This window comes from Peromyscus californicus, unplaced genomic scaffold (assembly GCF_007827085.1).
Source record: "Peromyscus californicus insignis strain IS unplaced genomic scaffold, ASM782708v3 Scaffold_6__1_contigs__length_162567912, whole genome shotgun sequence".
Lineage (NCBI taxonomy): Eukaryota > Metazoa > Chordata > Mammalia > Rodentia > Cricetidae > Peromyscus > Peromyscus californicus.
This window is the reverse complement of record NW_026294584.1, coordinates 147388361-147408311: the sequence shown is the minus strand read 5'-3', so window position 1 is coordinate 147408311 and position 19951 is coordinate 147388361. Positions and strand designations below refer to the sequence as shown.

The following is a 19951-nucleotide window of genomic DNA, read 5'->3' as shown; positions in this document are numbered from 1 at the left end:
GGTGGCACGTGGCTATAATCCCAGCACTCAGAAGGCTGAGGCAGGAAGGTGGAAGGCCAAGGCCAGCCTGGACTTCACAGTAAGATCCTGTCTCCAAAAAACAAAAATGATGTTGAACAAAAGTCACAGGGGATTATGATTACATTTATATAAAATTCAAAGAGACAAAAATTAATGAACATATCAATGTGGCAAAACATTGAAGTAAATTAATAATCAGCACAGATTCAGAAGCAAAATTTTGGGGGGCAGAAAGGGATATATTCGGGAGACTTGGAGGCCTCGGCCATGTCTCATCCCCTCAGTTGGGTGCTGGACCCACAGCACCACTGTAACCTGGAGCTGCCTTCAGAGAACTCTGGTGAGAGCAGAGCTCAGAGGCACAGCAACCCAGCCTTTAGTCTCAAACCTTCACCTCCTGAGCAACCCCATGCACAGCGGGGAAAACCACATAACACACGTTAGTTTTTAAGATTTGGAGGGAAAGCCAGGCATAGTGGTGTGGTGCACAGCCATGAAACCAGCACTCGGGAGGCTGAGGCAGGAGACTGGCACAAGTTCAGGAACAATCTGTTCTGCACAGTGAATTCTAATCCAGTCAGGGTGACGGTGATGAGACACTGTCTCCCAAAAGAAATTAGGCCGGGCATAGTGGTACATGTCCTTAGTCCCAGCACTTGGGAAGCAGAGACAGGCAGATCTCTGTGAGTTCAAGACCAGCTTGATCTACAGAGTGAGTTCCAGGCCAGCCAAGGCTACAGTGAAACTCTGTCTCAAATATAAAAAAACGGTTTGGAGGAAAACTTGAATGTACTAACATATGAAAATTTACAGGTCTATGTCTTAAAATCCCGCAACTCACCTCCTTGGGAGCCCAGGCGCCGGCTCCAAGTGCTATGCAGGTCTCTGGGAGGACAGGGGATGAGGAAGGCGCAGAGGAGTACCAGGACCATGGAGATCACCAGTGTCAGCAGAAAGACAGAAGTGCGCACGTAGGGCACCAGGGAAGAGGTGGCCTTCTGCTCCAGACCCCCAAGCGGTTCCGAGGGGCACCCCTCTGGGACGACTTCTGAAAGGTGGGGCTTCGCAGCCCCAGCCACGTCTGCATCTGAGTCGGGCTCCGGCGGCTCCCCCAGGGCGCTCTTCCCGTTTTTGACCCCTCCGTTCTTCTGCTGCAAGTTAAGCACCAGATCATCTTCGCTCTCGTCGCTGTCGGCCTGGGTGAGGGGGTCGTACTCCCCGAGGTCTGGGCTCTTCTTCCCTGAAAAGACAGAAGGACAGAGTCAGGGAGAGCACGGAAGGAAAGAGCCTCACCAGACCATGGTGACACAGAAGCAAAATCACAACCACCACTAAAAAAAAACCCCTAGCTTTACATGGTTTTCACCTTAGCGGCTTTCTGTATAATTAATTAGCTGTCAGCACAGGAGCCCCCAAGGGAGTCAACTGTTCTAGAATTATTGTCTTTGGGGGTTAAGAAAATTGAAAAGGCTAGGGTAGAAGTAAAATACACCATGTTGCCGGGCGGTGGTGGCGCATGCCTTTAATCCCAGCACTCGGGAGGCAGAGGCAGGCGGATCTCCGTGAGTTCGAGGCCAGCCTGGTCTACAAAGTGAGTCCCAGGAAAGGCGCAAAACTACAGAGAAACCCTGTCTCAAAAAAAAAAAAAAATACACCATGTTAACTAAAATAACCCAGGTCTGGTCAGATACATGCTGCATGTTCACCCACGTGAAAGCTAAGACAATAACCTTGAGCGCAGAGGGCCAGGCATAATGGCTCACACCTTTAATCTCAGTGCTTGTTCTAACAGGAGGGCTGCCATGAGTGTGAGGCCAGCCTGGGCTACCAAGCAAGATCCTGCCTCATGGGCTAATGACATGGCTCCGTGGGTAAAGACGCTTCCCACGAAGCCTGATGACCTGAGTTCAATCCCTAGGGCCCACACAACAGAAGAGATTCACTTCCACAAGTTGTCTTCTAACAACATACATACAATTTTTTAAATGTAATAATGAAAAAAGACCCTGTCTCCAAAAAACATAAAAAAGAAGCTGGGGTGTACTTAGTTTCAGGTAAAATGCTTGCTAGGAATGCACAAAGGCCTGGGTTTGATCCCTAGGATAAACCAGGCATGGTGGTGCATGCCTGTTATCCTAACACTGGGAAACAGTGCCAGAATCCGAAATTCAAGGTCATCCTTATTGTTGGAGGTTTTTTGCTCTTTTGGGGGGCCCGCCACCCAGCTCCCAAATAATCGCACACAGAGGCTTATTCTTACTTATGAATGTCCAGCCTCTGGGCTTTTCCCATTCTCTTACTTCTGTAAATCTTACCCTTACTCTGTGGTTTGCTGTGTAGCTGGGTAGCTGGCCCCTGGAGTCCTCCTCCTTCTCTGGATCCTAGATCTTAGATCCCTCCTTCCAGTTTTCCCCTTCTATATATCCTCTCTGCCTGCCAGCCCCGCCTATCCTTTCTCCTGCCATGCTATTGGCCAGTTCTTTATTAGACCATCAAGTGTTTTAGACAGACACAGTAACACAGCTTCACAGAGTTAAACAAATGCAACATAAACAAAAGTAACACACCTTAAAATAACATTCTACTACACATCCTCAGCTTAGTTTAAGGCCAGTTTGTTACATATGAGACTCTGGGTCATTAAAAGGGTGTGTTAAGAGCACTGGCTGCTCTTCAGAAGACCAGGGTTTGATTCCCAAGCACCCACAAGATGGCTCACAACTGGCTGCAACTCCAGTTTTAGGGGATCCCCAGCCCTCTTCTGGCCTCCTGGGGCACTAGGCATGCATTTGGCAAACAGACATACAAATATGCAAAATATCCATACACATAAAATAAATACCTTAAAAAAAAAAAAAAAAGCAAAGAACAGACCATGGTTACCAGGTTCAGCTAGACAGGAAAATAACTTCCAGAGTTCTGTAGCACAATCGATAATTATGGTTGTTCCTGTGAGGTCCAGGGATTGAACTCAGGTCATCAGTCTTGCTGGCAAGCGCTTTTACTGACAGAGGCATCTTGCCAGCCCAAACATCTGTTCCTCTTATAAGCTTCTAAATTTGACTGAATATCACTAATGAAGATGGCCACGGCTCTTTTGATTTTTAAATATTTTTATTCATTCACACATGATGCATGCCATGTATTCATTCATTCATTTGAGGCAGGGACTCACTATGTAACCCAGGCTGTCCTTGAACCTGTGGTGACCCTCCTACCCTCAGCAGCCTTCCTGGTGCTGGGATTGCAAGTGTGTACCACCACTGCTAGCTTGAGGCTGTGGCTCTTGAGGAAACTCTCCTTACACCTAAGGTCTGTTCCTGCTTTAGATTTTCTCAGAGCCATGATGCATGATTGTTCCTGGTAAACTTCTAGAACAATTCTCTTCTGTATGCTCTCTCTCACTGGGTGTCTATGGTTTCCCGGTTGTTTCTATGGAAACAAGTTAGCAAGTTGAATACTACATGTCAGCTGAAGGTGTTTGACGAAACCTCACTTCTCAGAATTGTCCTACAATTTGAATATCCTTTAAGAATACCTTTCAGTAAAGGTGTAAAAACTGCTATTCTGAGCATGCGTCCTAGGAGAGGTGGCAGACTTATGCAAAGCTCGTTCGCACAGTCTGCATCCTGCTTCTACTCAGATTCTGCGTTGACTCTGAGGGGTAAATTATAGAGAGGCTTGAGTGCATCCCCACACGACTCCTGGCTCTCGGTGCAGTGACCTGTGCCTTCGAGGCAGGCTGTGGCTGACAAAAGCTCTCTCTTGGGAAACGCACGCTGTGACTAATGAGAACTCACGGGAAACCTTGAATTCTGGAGAATTAGAAAGGGAAGCACAGTGCTGCGGCCAGGACTGAGGAAGCACCCCTGGTACCGGTCTCTGCCTTGTTGACGTCCTTCTGGAAATGACCTCTGTGTCCTAACACACAGAAGGAAGCAGTAAAACAGACAGGGAGGCCAGATGCAGAGGGGAAACCTGGAGGATAAAGCTTAGCATTTGTTTAATAAATGGTTGATTAAACAATATTCTACAGGATCACTCTGCAGCGTTCAGCACTTTCCAAAAACTCAGACTACACTAGGTAATGTGGTAATCGGTTAACTCGAGGTGTCTCTTTGTCTTCATTTTCAAAGTTATTCATTTTGAACAGTGAAGACTGGATTTGGTCTTTTGTTTGTCTTCAAGTTGGGTCTATCTTAAACTGTGCCCTGATTTCCTAAATGCTGAGGTTACAGTTGTGTGCCACCATGCTTGGCTTGGAGTTGGCTCTCATTCTCTCTTCTCTCTCATTCTCTCTCTCTCTCTCTCTCTCTCTCTCTCTCTCTCTCTCTCTGTTCTAAGTGTGTGCATACATGTGTATCTGAATGCATTTGCCTATATGTGCCCATGTGGAGGCCAGAGGTCATGTCCGGGTATCTTCCTCCATCAATCCTCACATTAGTTTTTGAGACACAGTCTCTCACTAAAACTGAGCTGGCCATTTTGGGCTAGGATGGCTAGCCAGCAAGCCCCCAGGATCCACCTATCTCTGACTCTTAGAACACTGGAGACAGAGGCAAGAGGATTGAGGATCAACCCCAAACCGAGGCCAGCCTGGTTTACATATTGAGTTATCAGACTGCATGGTAAGCCTGCGTCTTAAAAGGCAAATAAACAAACATGTTAGGAATACTCCTGACAGGAGCCGTTAAGATAGCTCAGCAGGTAAGAGCACTGGCTGCTCTTCCAGAGGACCCGGGTTCTACTCCCAGCACCCACATAGCAAATCACAACTGTTTGTAACTCTAGTCCCTGCAGGTCCCATATCCTCTCCTGACTGACCTCCATGGGCACTGCATGCATGTGCTGAACATACCTTCATACAGGCAAACCACCCATGCACATAAAAGAAAAAATTTAAAAACAAAAAGAGGCTTGAGAGATGGCTCATCAGTTAAGAGTACTGGCTGCTCCTCCAGAGGACCTAGGTTCGACTCCCAGCAACCATATTGTGAATCACAACTGTCTGTAATTCCAGTTCTAGAGGATCCAATGCCATCTTCTGGCTTCCGAGGGAACCAGACACACATGTGGTTCACAGACATACATGTAGACAAAACACCTATACATATAAGATAAACACATAATTGGTGGGGGGGTGTCTTTTTTATTGTTGTTGTTTTGGTTTGGTTTTCTTGTTTTGTTTTGGTTTTTGAGACAGGGTTTCTCTGTGTAGTCTGGTTATCCCTGGAACTCAATTTGTAGACCAGGCTAGCCTTGAACTCACAGAGATTCACCTGCTTCTGCCTCCTGAGCACTAGGATTAAAGTGTGCACCACTACCACCCAGCCTGATAAATAAACATATTTTAAAAAATCCCTCTGATAACCAAGAAAACATACTAGATCTTGAAATCTCAGGGCTGGGTGAATTTTAAAGTTCATACAATCTCTGTTCCCTTTCACACACAGCAAGCAGTCACTCAGCACACAGCTGAGTGTGGCCAGTGTCAGGAGCCCACTGTCCATCTACCACTTGGAAGGCTAAGGCAGGAGGATCAGGAGCTCAAGGCCAGCCTCAGCTACATAGTGAGTTTACACTAGCCTGGGCTACATGAGGTATTGTCTTATGAAAAAGAAAAGAGTCCAGGTCTTCATGACATAAAGACAAATTTGGCTCTCTTATCAGCTATGTGTGTCCTTCCTTTTCAACTCTATAGGGGCTCAATTACCCTATTTATAAAATACAATAACTATTGTTATATCTCCTGATTGTTATAAGGACTAAGTAAGAAAACATACAAATGGCCTTTCATGCCTGGTTTATAGTCATAATCAATTTTGGCTTCTATTATTACTGTCTAAATCTGTTGACAGCCTTTGCCCAGTCTTCTTATCTCCAGGTTAAACTCTTTCGTGTCCTTCAACCCATGATCTGAAGGAACAGTTTCAGGTGACCCTTCTCTGGATACAATATGACATGCCCACAGTTTTTAAAGTAAGGTTTCTGGAACTTAACATTATGAAAGGGTGTGATCTGACCACAGACAGGACAGAACCACGCCATCATCCTACAGATGGTTTATTGACTCAGTTAATATTGGTAGCTCTTGGTAGCCTCATCACCCACCAATCCTCCTAAAACTTCCTAGGATTCTGAACTGTGCCCAGGCCACCCTGTGGCCTTACCACTGGATCTTAAGCACCAAGTGAAAAATTTAGAAGCAGCATCTACCTCAATCAATCTTGTCCATCTTTGCCTCCCTAAATTCCCAAAGAAGTGAAACTGTCAAACTAACAAAATACCAGCTAACAGAACATCTGAAGGCAATTCACTTTTACCATGATTACGCTGTGACAGGAAGGAAGGGGCCCTGGCGAGATACGCTACAGAAATGCAGACAATTTTAGTGAATCTATGAAGAATAATTAATGGATGCTCTTGTATAGGAATACACACTTCTAATAGTCACAGGAGGTATTTCTGTCATAATTCCCTTCCTTAAAACCAGGAGAGGAGGCAGGCAGAAGAGGAGGAGGAGGAGAAAGAGAGGGAGGGGAAGGGAGAGGAAGGAGAAAACAGCACATTCCCAACAGGAACAATTGCTGCAAATTCGTGAAACTCTATCTCCCTGAGGAAATGCAGTAGAAGTAGATACATGTATCAGTGCTTGAACAAGGAACAGAGTCCACAGAATTGATAGTGATGACCATACTGTGATAATTGAAAATGTTGCCGGGTGGTGGTGCACACCTTTAACCCCAACACTTGGGAGACAGAGACAGGCAGATCTCTATGGGTTCAAGGGCAGCCTGGTCTACACAGCGAGTTCTAGGACAGCCAGAGCTAAAAATAGAAACCCTGTCTCAGAAAAAAAAAAAAAGAACTAAAAATGTCTTGACTGATTACCATCCAAACTGATCCAAAAGTGTCTTAATTCATCAAATCTTCATGATGACCCCATGAGAGGTCTAATCCCTATTTTATCAACAAAAGAATTAAAAAACAGAGGTCATTTCCCTACGACCAAGAACCTACTGAGAAGCAAAGCCCAGATTCAAATCCAGGCATCTAAGCATAAAACCCACTTGTTGACCTGGTAAGACACTTCTTCCTTATCTCATGAATATGTAACCCAACTAATAATTTCACGCCTGAAAAAATAAAGTCTAGGGTCACAGGAACACCCACAAACAGAAAGCAGAAGTATAAAAACAATCTCTACAGAGGCAAGCTGTCTAGTTGCGAAAAACTAACTACAGACACCATCAAATCCTGAAGAGGCTGATTGCTTTGACAGACAGAAGAGGCCAATTGTGTTGCGGGATAAAATTTTTGTACACTGTGAAGATGTGTATCTGCCAAGGCATCTTCTGATTGGTTTAATAAAGACCTGAACAGCCAATAGCTAGGCAGGAGAGGATAGACAGAACTTCCGGACACAGATAGGAACTCTGGGAAGAAGAGAGGTGGAATTCACCAGTGAGACATGGAGAAATCAGATGTACAGTATGGAGAGGTAATGAGCCACGAGGCAGAATGTAGATTAATATAAACAGGTTAATTTAAGTTATAAGAGCTAGTTGGGAACAAGCCTAAGCTAAGGCCAAACTTTTGTACATAATAAGAAGTCTCTGTGTCATTATTTGGGAGCTGGTTGTCCAAAGGAAGTTCAACTACACTTGGTGCCCAATGTAGCAGCTGTGGAGCTACTCACAACAAGACTAGTATAAATGCCTGCTGCAGTGTGGGCCCAACAACTTCCCAGAGCTGGGGCAAGTAAACGTGGCTCCTGGCTCTGGGAACCCACAAAGATTCCAACTTGTGGTTTTACTCAAGGTCAGGGAGTCAGGCTTTATGCTGCTCTCCAAGGCTGCATAATAGGGTGCAAAGGCATGGTTACCAAGTGTCTTATTCTTCAAGGCCTAATCACAAGATGCTTTGCAATGGGGCGTGGTTACCAGGTGGATTGAAGGATCTACACTTGGTTGTACATTTGTGCTTTGATCTTGAAAGGGAGAAGCCCTTTGCCTCTCCCCTTGCTAGTGTATAAAAAGCCCATCAAAAATAAACTCAAAACTGCTGAGTATTGACCCAGGGCCCTCCCAAAACTATCCTGTGACTCTGTCTTTTTCTTCATCTATATTTTTAACTAGCATTTCTCAATTCCTCACTCCCCTCTTCAAGAAACCCTTCGATAAGTTGGGGCTGAGCCCCATCACTGGGCCCTGACACCTAGCTTGTGCCTGCGGGTGTGAGGCTAGGCTCTCACGGAAAGGGAAAGGTAAGCAGCCACAGCTGCTACAGCCCAGAACCAGTTGGATGGCCTGCTGAACCAACCTGAGGGGGGCAGAGCCAGGTGTCAGTGTCATGTGCTAAGCATAGCCACAAGGCAGACAACCTAGCCCTTAAAGGTTTGGCTCACGAAGCCAGGAAGCCACTGCAAAAAGCCAAGTCGCCTAGGCGGCAGTGGCACACACCTTTAATCCTAGCACTCTCGAGGCACAGCCAGGAAGATCTCTGTGAGTTCAAGGCCAGCCTGGTCTACAGAGTGAGATCCAGGACAGGTACCAGAGAAACCCTGTCTCGAAAAACAAAAAAACAAAAAAAGCCACATCCAGACCAAAAAAACCTCTGAACAGGTATAATATGCTTGAAAATGTGTTTAGTTGCTGAAGAAAAAAAATGGATAAAGACTATCATAGAAAAAAATAGTTTAAAAATAATAAAGTCTTTAAAGAGAGTAAAGTAATATAAAAAGAATAAACCACATAAGGATGGGAATATTATAACACAGGGCATCTAGATCCTATATAGAGCTTTACTAACTTTAAATCTTTAAATGCTAGTAAGTAAAAAACAACTGCTGAGAGATAGTAGATTATAGAAAAAATTGCTAAATTAAACCAGCTTATATATTTTAAGGCTGTCTTAACTTCAGATTGGAAGTCAGGAAATGTGTTGCATTTGGTGAGAAGTTATGCCTTTGTTTCCACAGAAAACAAAAAGTTATGAATTCCTTCAAAATTAATAAAGATCAGATTTGACTGAGGGAGACATCCTGAAAATCCTGGTTGCAGACATGAGGAAAGAAACCAAGAAAAACTACAAGACAGGTGATGTATATGCTGATCTCTCAACATGGGAACAGCTCTAAGACTGGATGAGAATGATAAATCTTGTTGGCTACAGAGTCCCCATGACTTATTACATGCCATCCTTTCATATGGCATAGATGGAGATTTATATTACAGTTTGGTTATACTTTACAACAGATTTATAAAGTTGACAGATGCCTTTTACCTGCTCAAACATGGAGCAAAAGATCATTTTTAGTTGATTTGTGCACAGTATACATTCCACACTTGTGTTAATGCAGATATATGTTACCTTTAAAAGTGTGCATGTGTTTTCAGAAAAAAAAAAAAGGACCAGACACCAATAAGACAAGTAGCCCAGGTGATCCAGCCTCATAGAATGCCTCTGTTGCAGTTTCCTCAAAATCTGCATCCAGAACAACTTCAAAGTGGCCAGCTAAAATGGTCCAACCTCATAGACTGCACCAGCCATGACTTCAGATAAGCCCTGCACTTTCCCATCACACAGAGACTGGACAACAAATGATACAGCCAGCTCTCCCAGGACTTAACCATTATCCCAACTTTCTCAGGGTTCCCTAAAGATGCCGTCACCCCCAGACAACAGGAGGTAATTTTAAGAACACAACCCCACATTCCCAAGAGGTAGAGTTAATGGTTTTTGGTCATTCGGTGGGTTATGGATGTTTGCCTTTTTTTAGGAGGATTAGTTGCAAGTTGTTATTGGTCATAGTCAGGGAGGAAATTAAGAAAAGGAGGTTAGATTCAGGATCTCTTTCTAAAGAAAAAAGAGGGTATATGGGAATGATAGGATAAAAGGGTAGATTATTGAATCTACTTTTAGACTAAAAAGCAACTATTAGTCTCAAATACTTTGCATTGGTATGGATTTTTGTATATTAATACAAATTTAAGGTTATTTTTGTTATAACATACTGTAAGGTATTGTACCTATGCAACTCATTTAAAATTGTAATGTAAAGTTCTAGTCCTTGAAAGCTATTCTTAAATTATTTAGGATAGCCGGGCGGTGGTGGCGCACGCCTTTAATCCCAGCACTCGGGAGGCAGAGCCAGGCGGATCTCTGTGAGTTCGAGGCCAGCCTGGACTACCAAGTGAGTTCCAGGAAAGGTGCAAAGCTACACAGAGAAACCCTGTCTCGAAAAACCAAAAAAAAAAAAAAAAATTATTTAGGATAATTAAGATAACAATCAAACTTGTAGTAAGAGTTTAGATGTAGACAGAAAAAAGCTTTATTTAGCTTCATGTATTTTAGATAGATAGGTGGTCTTCAAACACTTCAGAGATCTACAGAATATAACATTTAAGATGTTTTAATAACATAAGGCTTTTCATGACAGTGAGACATGTCTACTCCTGGCAGCACCAATCTACTTCAGAGAGTATGATGGGCACCGACGAACCTCCATACATTTTGTTTCACTGTGGGAAAGTTAGCCACTGGGCAAGAAACTTCCCTTGCCTCAACTGCTGACAGAATGCTGTCCAAATTGGACAAGAAGGACACAAAGAAAGCTCATTGCCGAACTTTGCAAAGACAAAGTAGGCCAGTACTTTAAAATTCCTGCTTCACAGAAAAGTCTGTCAGATATTCTAGGCCCGTAGGCTGAAGATGAATGCCCTAGCATTGCAAAGGAACCTTGGGTGATTGTCCAGGCAGCTGTCTCTGTCATTTCTATAGTTTTGGAAGATGCTTGCCCTGCACTTCCAAAAATTTTACTCAGGCAATATTTTATCCTTCTCAGATCTCTGATGGGGGTTGAAGACTAGATAGTTATATAGTTTTCTTTGTTACTAAATTTAGAAAAAAAATTACCAAGAGATGTAAAATTTATAAAAGCTTAAGTTGCTTATTTAAGAAAATGTTTTAAGGTCTAAAAGGATATTTTAGGCTGGTAATACAAGAAATCCAGGAAGTCTGTTTAAAGGGCAAAGGATTTATTAAGGGGAAAAACTCACTGTGCAGAACAGAATTGATACAGGTTCTGGAATGCTGTTCCAGCTGCCTGGATCAGTCTCACATCCAAGTCTTACCATGGAGCGAAGAGAGGCAAGATGCCTATGTGCCTCAGGTCTTAAGGGTCCCGAGGGGCCATGCCCCAGTGGCATGTACTTCAAGGTCATTGGCAGGTGGAGCAGTTACCTGTTGCATCTCTAAGGATGGTGCTTCAAGGTCATAGCCAGAACAGCTACCCACTACAATAGTTTAGGTATAAAACTTTGGATTCATCAAGATAGGATAGATTATTATTATAGATAGATTATAGGATAGATTAGTATTTTCTTCAAATACAAATGGACTAGACATTGTGAATGTAATTCTTACTTGATAATTGTTCATATTATACATAGTTTTACTGTGTTAGAGTTAAAACCTTTCCTTTTTATTTAGACAAAAAAGGGGGAAATATTGCAGGATATTGGATTGTACCATGGCACTGTGAGACTGTGTTAATAAAGTTAACCTTGAATCAGGGGGCAGGGCCAGCAACTAGCTGACTGAACTAGTTGACAAGAATTAGCCATAGAGAACATGGAGGATCTGGGATATGGATAGAGGGGCACAGGAAGGAGTGGGGAGGCACTTGGAGATTCTTGGGCTTTTCTTCACCCCTTTTGGTCCAGGAAGTCTAGAGAGAAGATCAGCTGGTCGCTCTGCCGCTGCTTCTTTGATCTATAAGGTTTTCACCCCAATATCTGACTCCCCAGTCTTTATCGGCAATAGAACAACTTAGATAAACACAACACAGTTGGGAGACAGAAACCAGACAATAACTCAGAGAAATCAATACAAAATATCACTGGACTGTGACAAGATCACAATAATCGTGGTTGGAGAACTTAAGGCTGCCCTGGACTGAACTGGTGGTGACCAAAGCATAAACTGGGAATCTAGGAGAGTGCCTGCCCAGATTTGAGTCCAGCACCACATAAAGCCGGGCACATGCACACACCTGCCATCCTAGCACTTGGGGCAAGTGGGAGCAGGAAGATTAGAAGCCTTCTCTATAAAGCAAGTTGCAGGCCAGCCTGGGCTACATAAGATCCTCTTTCAAAAGCAAAACAAAACAAAATATCTGGATGTGGGATGCAGGGTCAAGGGATTGCCACAAGTTCCAGATCAGCCTGGTCTACATAGTGAGCTGCAGGCCAGCCCAAGCTCTAAGATGCCAGGTATGGTGGTGCACAGTTTTAATCCCAGTATTCAAGAGGGAAGAGGATGGATCTCTCTGAGTTCCAGGCCAGCCTTAGTAAGGTCTCCATAGTAAGACTGTCTCAAAACAAACAAACAGAAACAAAACAAAAACAGAATAAACCAAAACGAGCCCAGATCCACTTCCACAACTCAAGTAGCAAAGGTAAGAGATAAAGTCAGCACAGAAGAAGCAAAGCTGTGTCAGCACTCTGAGCCCCATGCATTCTGCGAGCCTGGACAGAGGCCGCCAGAAGTGAACTGCTGGGAAAGGAATCTGTCTCAGTTTGGATTTTCATTGCTGTGAAGAGACACCATGACCACAACCACTCTTATAAATGAAAACATTTAACTGGGGTGGCTCGATTATAGTTTCAGTCTATTATCATGGTGGGGAGCATGGTGGTGTGCAGGCAGACATGGTGCCGGAGGAACAGCTGAGAGTCCTACATCTTGCAGGCAACAGGAAGTTGACTGACAGTCACACTGATGGAAGCTGGAGAAAAAGGGACCTCAAAGCCCGCCCCTACAGTGGCACACTTCCTCCAACAAGGCCACACCTCCTAATAGTGTCACTCCCTTTGGGGGCTATTTTCTTTCAAACCATCACAGGATCTGAGCTCCAAGCCCTCATTAAATCCTAGCTTCCAACTGCCCCAGCTCCCTCTGTGTCCTGGCTAACTCTGCTACCTGCTCAGCCACTAACCCAAAGGAAAATAGCTACCCAATCAAAACAGGAATAGTCTTGGGAAAGAAACCAACATTAGCATTCACTCCCTAAGACACTACAGAGTTCTACAAATACTCAAGGAAGGCTACAACAAAACACAGCAAATAAGATCAGGAAAAGAACATTTGGGAGGGTGGGCAACTAGGGATATAGATTAGAGTTAAGCATTTGCCCAGCACGAATAAGGTCCTGGGTTTTATCTTCAGCACTGCTTTAGGGAAGAAGATAGACCAGTCCTACCATAAGACGAAAGAAATATTAAACAGATTATTTCCCAGTGGATTCCAAAAAAAATTAATATCTTTTTTGAAATAAAGATTCATAAAAAGATGTAATACTTCTAAGAAGCAACTACAATTCAATAGAAAAGATGAAATATCAACAGTCAGGGATCAGAACAATGAAGAAAATAACAGAGTATATATAGAAAAAACGTTCTTACTTGTCTGGCACCCTCAGTCTCCCCACTCAGGGAGCTGAGACAGGGGAATCATGAGTTTAAAGGCTGTGTGGTGGGACCCTGTCTCAAAAAAAGTCAACAACAGAAAAATTATAGAATCATCAAAAAGAATAGATATTGCTGAAATCAGACACAGGTGATGACTACTGAGAACCTAGCTAAATTAAAAGGATAACACGGCTGGGCGTTCCTTCTGAGCACTTGGAGTATCTCACCTCGGTAAGCCTGTGTAATAGCTTTAAGACAGAAATGCCTCCCATTTTCTAGAGGAGGAAACTGAGGTTTAAGCATTTAGGAAACTGGCCCATAGCTAAAGAGCAAGTAAGTTCTTCAAAGCCTGCACTGGCTACTCCTACCTCCCAAGGCCAAAGCTTTCCAAACAGACTGTGGTGCCCATGCCTGTAATCCCAGTACTTACAGGCTCAGGCAGGAGGGCCGCCTCGAGTTCCAGGCCAGCTTGGGCTGTTTAGTGAGTTTCAGACCAACCCTGTCTTCAAAAAGAGATCCATCTCAAAACACTCAAACCAGGGCTGGAAAAATGGCTCAATGGTTATGGTTAAGCACACACACTGCTCTTTCAGGTGACCCAAGTACAGTTGCCAGGATCCATTTCAGGCAGCTCACAGCTCACAGCTGCCTGTAACTCCAGCTTCAGGGGAATCTGACGCACTCTTCTGGCCTCCATAGGCACAGCAGTCACATGCACAAACCCACACAGGTATTCATAAAACTCAAACCAAATAAAAACACTAAGAACCCTAAGAAACTGACTGATACAGGATATGTATAACTGGAGGGAAAAAATTGGACCATCATGCAGTACTTAAAGGAGACGCAAAAGAAAGATGGAGAGAGACCACAATAAAGCCAAACCTAACTGCAGAATAAAGGGTACACAGAGAATAATCATCACTGAACATTCTAGTAAAAGTACAGGACTTCAAGGATGGCAAGGAATGGCACAGCATCCAGGCTTAGGGTGAAGGATCATGTCTAACGGTGACAGACAAAAGTCAAACTGGCAGCTGGTGTGGTGGAGCATGTAATTCAGGAGGGTCAAGAGTTTGAGGACAGTCTGGGAAATGGCCAGAGATGGCTCAGTTGGTGCCAATGTGACAGCGTGAGTTCAATCCCCAGGACCACACGACATAAACTCCCTTCCTGCAAGCTACCCTCTGACTTCCACATGTGTGCCAAGTGTGCATGCCCCTTGCCTCCCCACACCAACACACACACATACACACACACTAAATGTATTTTTTAAAAAAATTGTAATAGGCTAACTTCACCTAGGTGTGGTAGCATATGCCTGTAATCACAGCATGTAGGAGGTGGAGGCAAGAGAATCAGGCATTTAAGGTCCTTCTGTGCTGTGCAGTGAGTTCCAGGCCAGCCTAGGCTACATGGACAGTGGGGAGGGAGTAGCAGGACCGTGTCTCCAAAGTCATCACAGGAAGAACTTACGGTATAAAGTCCAGGGCCTCTGAAGTATGAAGACAAGCACACCAGAGCACAGAGCTATCATTGGCTGGTGCCTTTAAAGACCTCAGGAGATTAGGGCCAATTCTAGACCAACCTTTGGAGCATGATAACTATTCAAACTTACATTAACACAGGTAGTATGAAAACAAACTTTGGTTTAGTTATTACAGACTGCAAGTTCTGACTATGCAAGGTTGTTTTGTTTTGTTTTGTTTTTTTCCTGACTATTCACTAAAACAAAACAGCAGAACAAGAAGCCCCTGACTAGCCCTAGGCCACACTCAGACCAGACATGAGTCTGTGCTTCATAGTCCAGGGTCCGAGCACTCACTCTTTCTGAATCTGTTGCTTTTGGTGAGGACCCAGGGGTGTGTGTGTGTGTGTGTGTGTGTGTGTGTGTGTGTGTGTGTGTGTGTGTGTGTACACAAGCACCTGTACATGTGTGTGTTTATGGTGTGCCTGTATGTGATGTATATGTGTGTGTGATGTGTGTTACACATGTGTAAGGTATGTGTGTGCATGTATATATGTATGTATGTATTGTGGTGTGTGTATACATGGTGTATAGGTATTCGTAGTGGTATGGGTGTGTGTGTGTGTGTGTGTGTGTGTGTGTGTGTGTGTGTGTGTGTGTGTGGTGTATGTACAATGTGTATGCAGATGTATGTGCCCATGCACATGCCAGGAGGACGGCAGATGTCCTGTTACATTGCTCTCCAATTTATTTTCTTGAAAAAAGATCTCACACTGAACCTGGAGCTAGGTTAGTGGCCAGGAAGTCCCAGGAATCCTCCTGCCTCTACCCCCTACAGCATTGGGGTTATAGGCACATGTGTAGCCACGCCCAGCTTTTTATGTGGGTACTAGGAATTCAAACTCAGAGCCTCGGGTTTGGACAGCAACCGCTCTTCCCTGCTGAGCCCTCTTCCCAAACCCAGGTTTCCAGTCAGTGAAATGTCTGCAAAGAGGGGCTGGGAAATCACTTAGTAGTCAAGAGTATGCACTGCTCTTGCAGAGGACCTGCATTTAATTCCTGGCGCACATATGAGGCAGCTCACAACCTCCTGTTCCTCTAGCTCCAGGGAGATCCTCTGCCTCTAGCCACCATGGGCTCCTTCATACACATGCACATACCCCCACACATACCCACACATAGACACACACACACACACACACACACTTATATAACTTTTCTTTTATGTCTGCAAAGAATATAAGAGAAGACACTGGTTTCATAACACATTGATAGAAAAGCTCTTCATAGTCACTGCTTTCCTCCTAGGAGACTGAGACAGTGACTCAACAGTGTTCCCAAATGTGCAGAGGAAGCATTCCTATGAAGGGATGCGACTGAGTTATGCCCAGGTGTGCTTAGGGAAATACACTGAGACATATGCTACCCTGTGACATCCTATACCTCAGCTTACACTGTAACCCACCCATGTGATGGGACATGTGCCTGTACCAATGCAAATAATTCCCAATATGGCTTAGTTTATCTAGAGATACAGTCCTCGAAGTCACGTATCATAAAACAAACCACAACAATAACACTGTACTCCAACAGTCCCTTCAGTGTTTGACCTTCTAACTTTAAAACTAAAAAAACATATACCTAAGAGATAAGCCGTCCTACAGGCTTTATGAATGTCATATTGTCCCTCTGTTACTTATTAACCTCATGCCAGGCATGAGAGCCAAATGCTTTTCCATTGTGACCTCAGTGAAAGGGTTTTAGATGATGAAATGCATCCCCAGCAGAGCTCGGTCCCTGTGTCACTCACTGCTGGATCAGGCCTTCAGAGTGTACCGCCCCCCCCCCAGAAGCTACTAATGACCAAAACAATAGCTAATGTGTGAGAAGATAATTACATTCCTAAGTACAACTATCTCTTTTACCATTCCAAATAACCCTGTGAGGTAAACATGCAACACAGTGTGTGTGGCATGTAGAGAATGTTCTAGAACAACACTATTTATTACAGATGAGGAAACTGAAGCTTATAGGGGTAAAACAGCTAACCAAGTGAGTCTGGAGCCTGGCTGCAGATGAGGCTCAGCCAGTAGCTTGCATGCCTAGCATGTATTTACAACACCCTGGATCAGATCCTCAACACAGAAGTCAAATCAAAACAGATCCAGTCAAATCCAGAGCCGTCTCCTGGTCTTAGCCACAGTTCCATTCACTTCTCCCACACAGAAAAGTTCTAAGAGGGTTACCTAAGGAAACACAGCACGGTAACAACCAGGACCGCAGCCTCGAAGCCCCAATTACAAGGTATCCAAAAACAGCTTTGAGAAAGCAACTTCTACCTAATATAAAAACCACAAATTATATTTTGGGTAGTGAAGAAAAAGGGCCAAGGAAAGACCAGGAGAAAAACAAGCAAAAAAGAAAAAAAAATCCACATCACATACAGAGCAGGGCATATAGATCTGTATGCAGGCCTTAGTATTGATCATAGCTCAGCCCTCAGGGCCAAATTGCCTTCCAAACACAGGAATCTTCCACTTTATGCTGTCGGTTGACCAAATAACTACAACCCAATACACCGAGGAGTATACTGTGTGCACCACATTCTCTGAATGAAGACACAGAAGTGATCAGGCAAGATATTCTCCAATTATTTTTTTTAAATATTATTTTGAATAGTATACAAAATGCCGGTTTCATTACATTTTTTTTTTTTTTGGTTTTTTCGAGACAGGGTCATTACATTTTTACACACGTATAGTATTGTGTTTTGCTTATATTCATCTCATTATTCTCTCTTGTTCCCCCTCCATTTGAATATTAATAACGTTTTTTTCCACTGATGGGGATTGAACTTGCTTGGCTGTGTGCTAAGCAAGCACTCTGCCCATGAAGTACACCCCCTTTCTGCAGCTTTATTCTCAGAGAATAACAATCATCTATGCTGAAATAAAACAAGGACTCCAAAACAAATAAAAAAGCTAAAAGTGCCTGTCATTTAATTATGCCTTTGACAGCATGCAAACGGCGGGGGGTGGGGTGGGGTAGTACTTTCTTCAGAGTAAATGAATCCTGCAGGGAAAACATGTCTCTTTTAATTTCAGTATTATGTACACATTCCAAGATAGATCTTATCGATGTTCTTTCCAGTGTTCCAAGCGGCCCATGAAAGGGGAAAAGATCTAAAGACATGAAGTCTCCAGTCAGCTAAGACACCAGGCTGGTTTCAAGGTAGCAGACTAGAAACTCTTGGAGAACAAGGGCCCTGAGCCCCACCAATAGCCTCAAGCTGGGCATCGGAGATACCCTTTTTAACATGCCGGGGAAAGCAACTGCTTCCGCTCTTAGGAGATCAGCCGATAAATGCTTACAACTTGGTGTTTAAATGTTTAAGTAGAGCAACAAATTTTTCGAAAACTCTGAATGTTCAAATTTTGCTAACGGCAGAATAAATGCGCTTTGGTTAAAACAGCGCATTTCAAACAGCACAGCCCCCTGCCGTGTGACCCCGTGCGATTCAATTAGCCATTTTCCTAATCTTTTCGCCCTCCTCCTCCACACAGGAGGAAGGGGAACACCTGCCTCGGCTAGCTCTCTGCTGCAAGGCGGCTGTCAGCGAGTGGAGATGCTGTTCCGCCCAGGCCACTCACTTACAGTCCTGCAGCCCCCGGCTCCCCCTCTGGTCCAACCCCAGATAGCAGCAGCGAGTCCCGGAGCTCAGGGAAGGATGCTCCGGTGGCCGGCCCTCCCTGGGAGACCGCGGCGACACGCGCTGGGACCTGACAGTCACCGTCGCGCCCCTCCGCCCCGACCCGGCCCCGCGCGCCTCCAGCAGTCTCTACCCCGGGAGTCCCCAAGTGTCCCCTTCCCGTCCCCGGTCCCCGACCCACACCCGGGCGCCCCTTCCCGTCCCCCGGGCGCTGCAGCCCTCCCGGCTAACAGCCAGGCCCCGCCGCGCCTGCCTCGCCTCGCCTGCCCCTCTCCCCAGGCCAGGCCTCCACGGCGGGGTGGTCGCCGGGCTGCAGACTCCTTACCCGGGAGCTTGAGCGCCCTGGACAGCACTGTCGCCATGGCGGAGGCCCCCCGTGCGCGTGCGCGCGCCGCGTCCTGCCGGGAAGTGTAGTTCGCTGCGGGCCGCGCGTGGGGCTGCGGGCGGGAAAGGTGTGACCTGCCGAGGGAGCACGGCTGGGAGGAGGCGCCCGCTCCCGCAGGTCACCGGCTCGGTGCTGGGCCAGGCTGAGTCGCTCGTGCTGAGCTCAGCAGGCGGTCCGACCGGTGTGCGGAGAGCCTGGAAGCAGAGAGCCGGGTAGTTAGGGAGGCGCGGGCTGTGAAGTTCAGTTCGCGTGGGTTAGGAATGGACAGACTGGATTTGAAGCCTACCTGCTCTATTTACTGCCAGGGCCATCTTGGCAAGCCACTGAGCTCAGGCTTTGTTTGTCCGCCAGTCAGCCAGTCGGCCTGTCTGTCCGTATGTTTTTGAGACAAGGGTCTTAATGGAAATTGTCTTTGTAGGTGAGGATGACCTTGAACTCCTGATCCTCCAGCCTCGATCTCCAAGCCTCGGTATTACAGGCACGTGACACCGCACCAGGTTTTGTTTATTTATCTATCTATTTATTTATTTAACTTATTTATCTATGGCCAGGTGTGGTTGCGCATGCCTTTCCTAGACAAACAGATATGCCAAGCAGTGGTGGTACGTGCCTTTAAAAATCCCAGCACTTGGGAGGCAGAGGCAGGCGGGTCTCTGAGTTCATGGTCAGCCTGGTCTACAGAGTGATTTCTGGGACAGCCAGGGCTACACTGAGAAACTCTGTCTCGAAAAAAAAAAAAGTATTTATTCATTCTTTAAATTTTTATTTATTTATATATTTATTTATTTTTGAGATCATGTAGCGGAGACTGGCATCTACTTGGCTATGTATTTGAAACTGGCCTGGAACTCCTAATCCTCTGGGCTTTACTTCGTAAGCACTGGAATTACAGACAT

At 45.0% G+C, this 19951-nt stretch overlaps 1 protein-coding gene across 2 annotated transcripts in view; it reads right to left on the bottom strand.

Annotated features, from left to right (window-relative positions):
* The window catches only part of Fam234b (family with sequence similarity 234 member B), a 50942-nt gene extending 31815 nt beyond the window's left edge, over positions 1–19127 (bottom strand). For both annotated transcript variants that reach the window (XM_052719850.1, XM_052719851.1), the window contains exons 1-2: positions 18996–19127; positions 863–1261 (exon numbers count right to left, since the gene is read on the bottom strand). In XM_052719850.1, coding sequence (XP_052575810.1) covers positions 863–1261; positions 18996–19032 — 436 coding nt within the window. In that variant the 5' untranslated portion in view covers positions 19033–19127. The remainder of the gene's footprint in view (positions 1–862; positions 1262–18995) is intronic.
* Between the last annotated feature and the right edge of the window lie 824 nt (positions 19128–19951).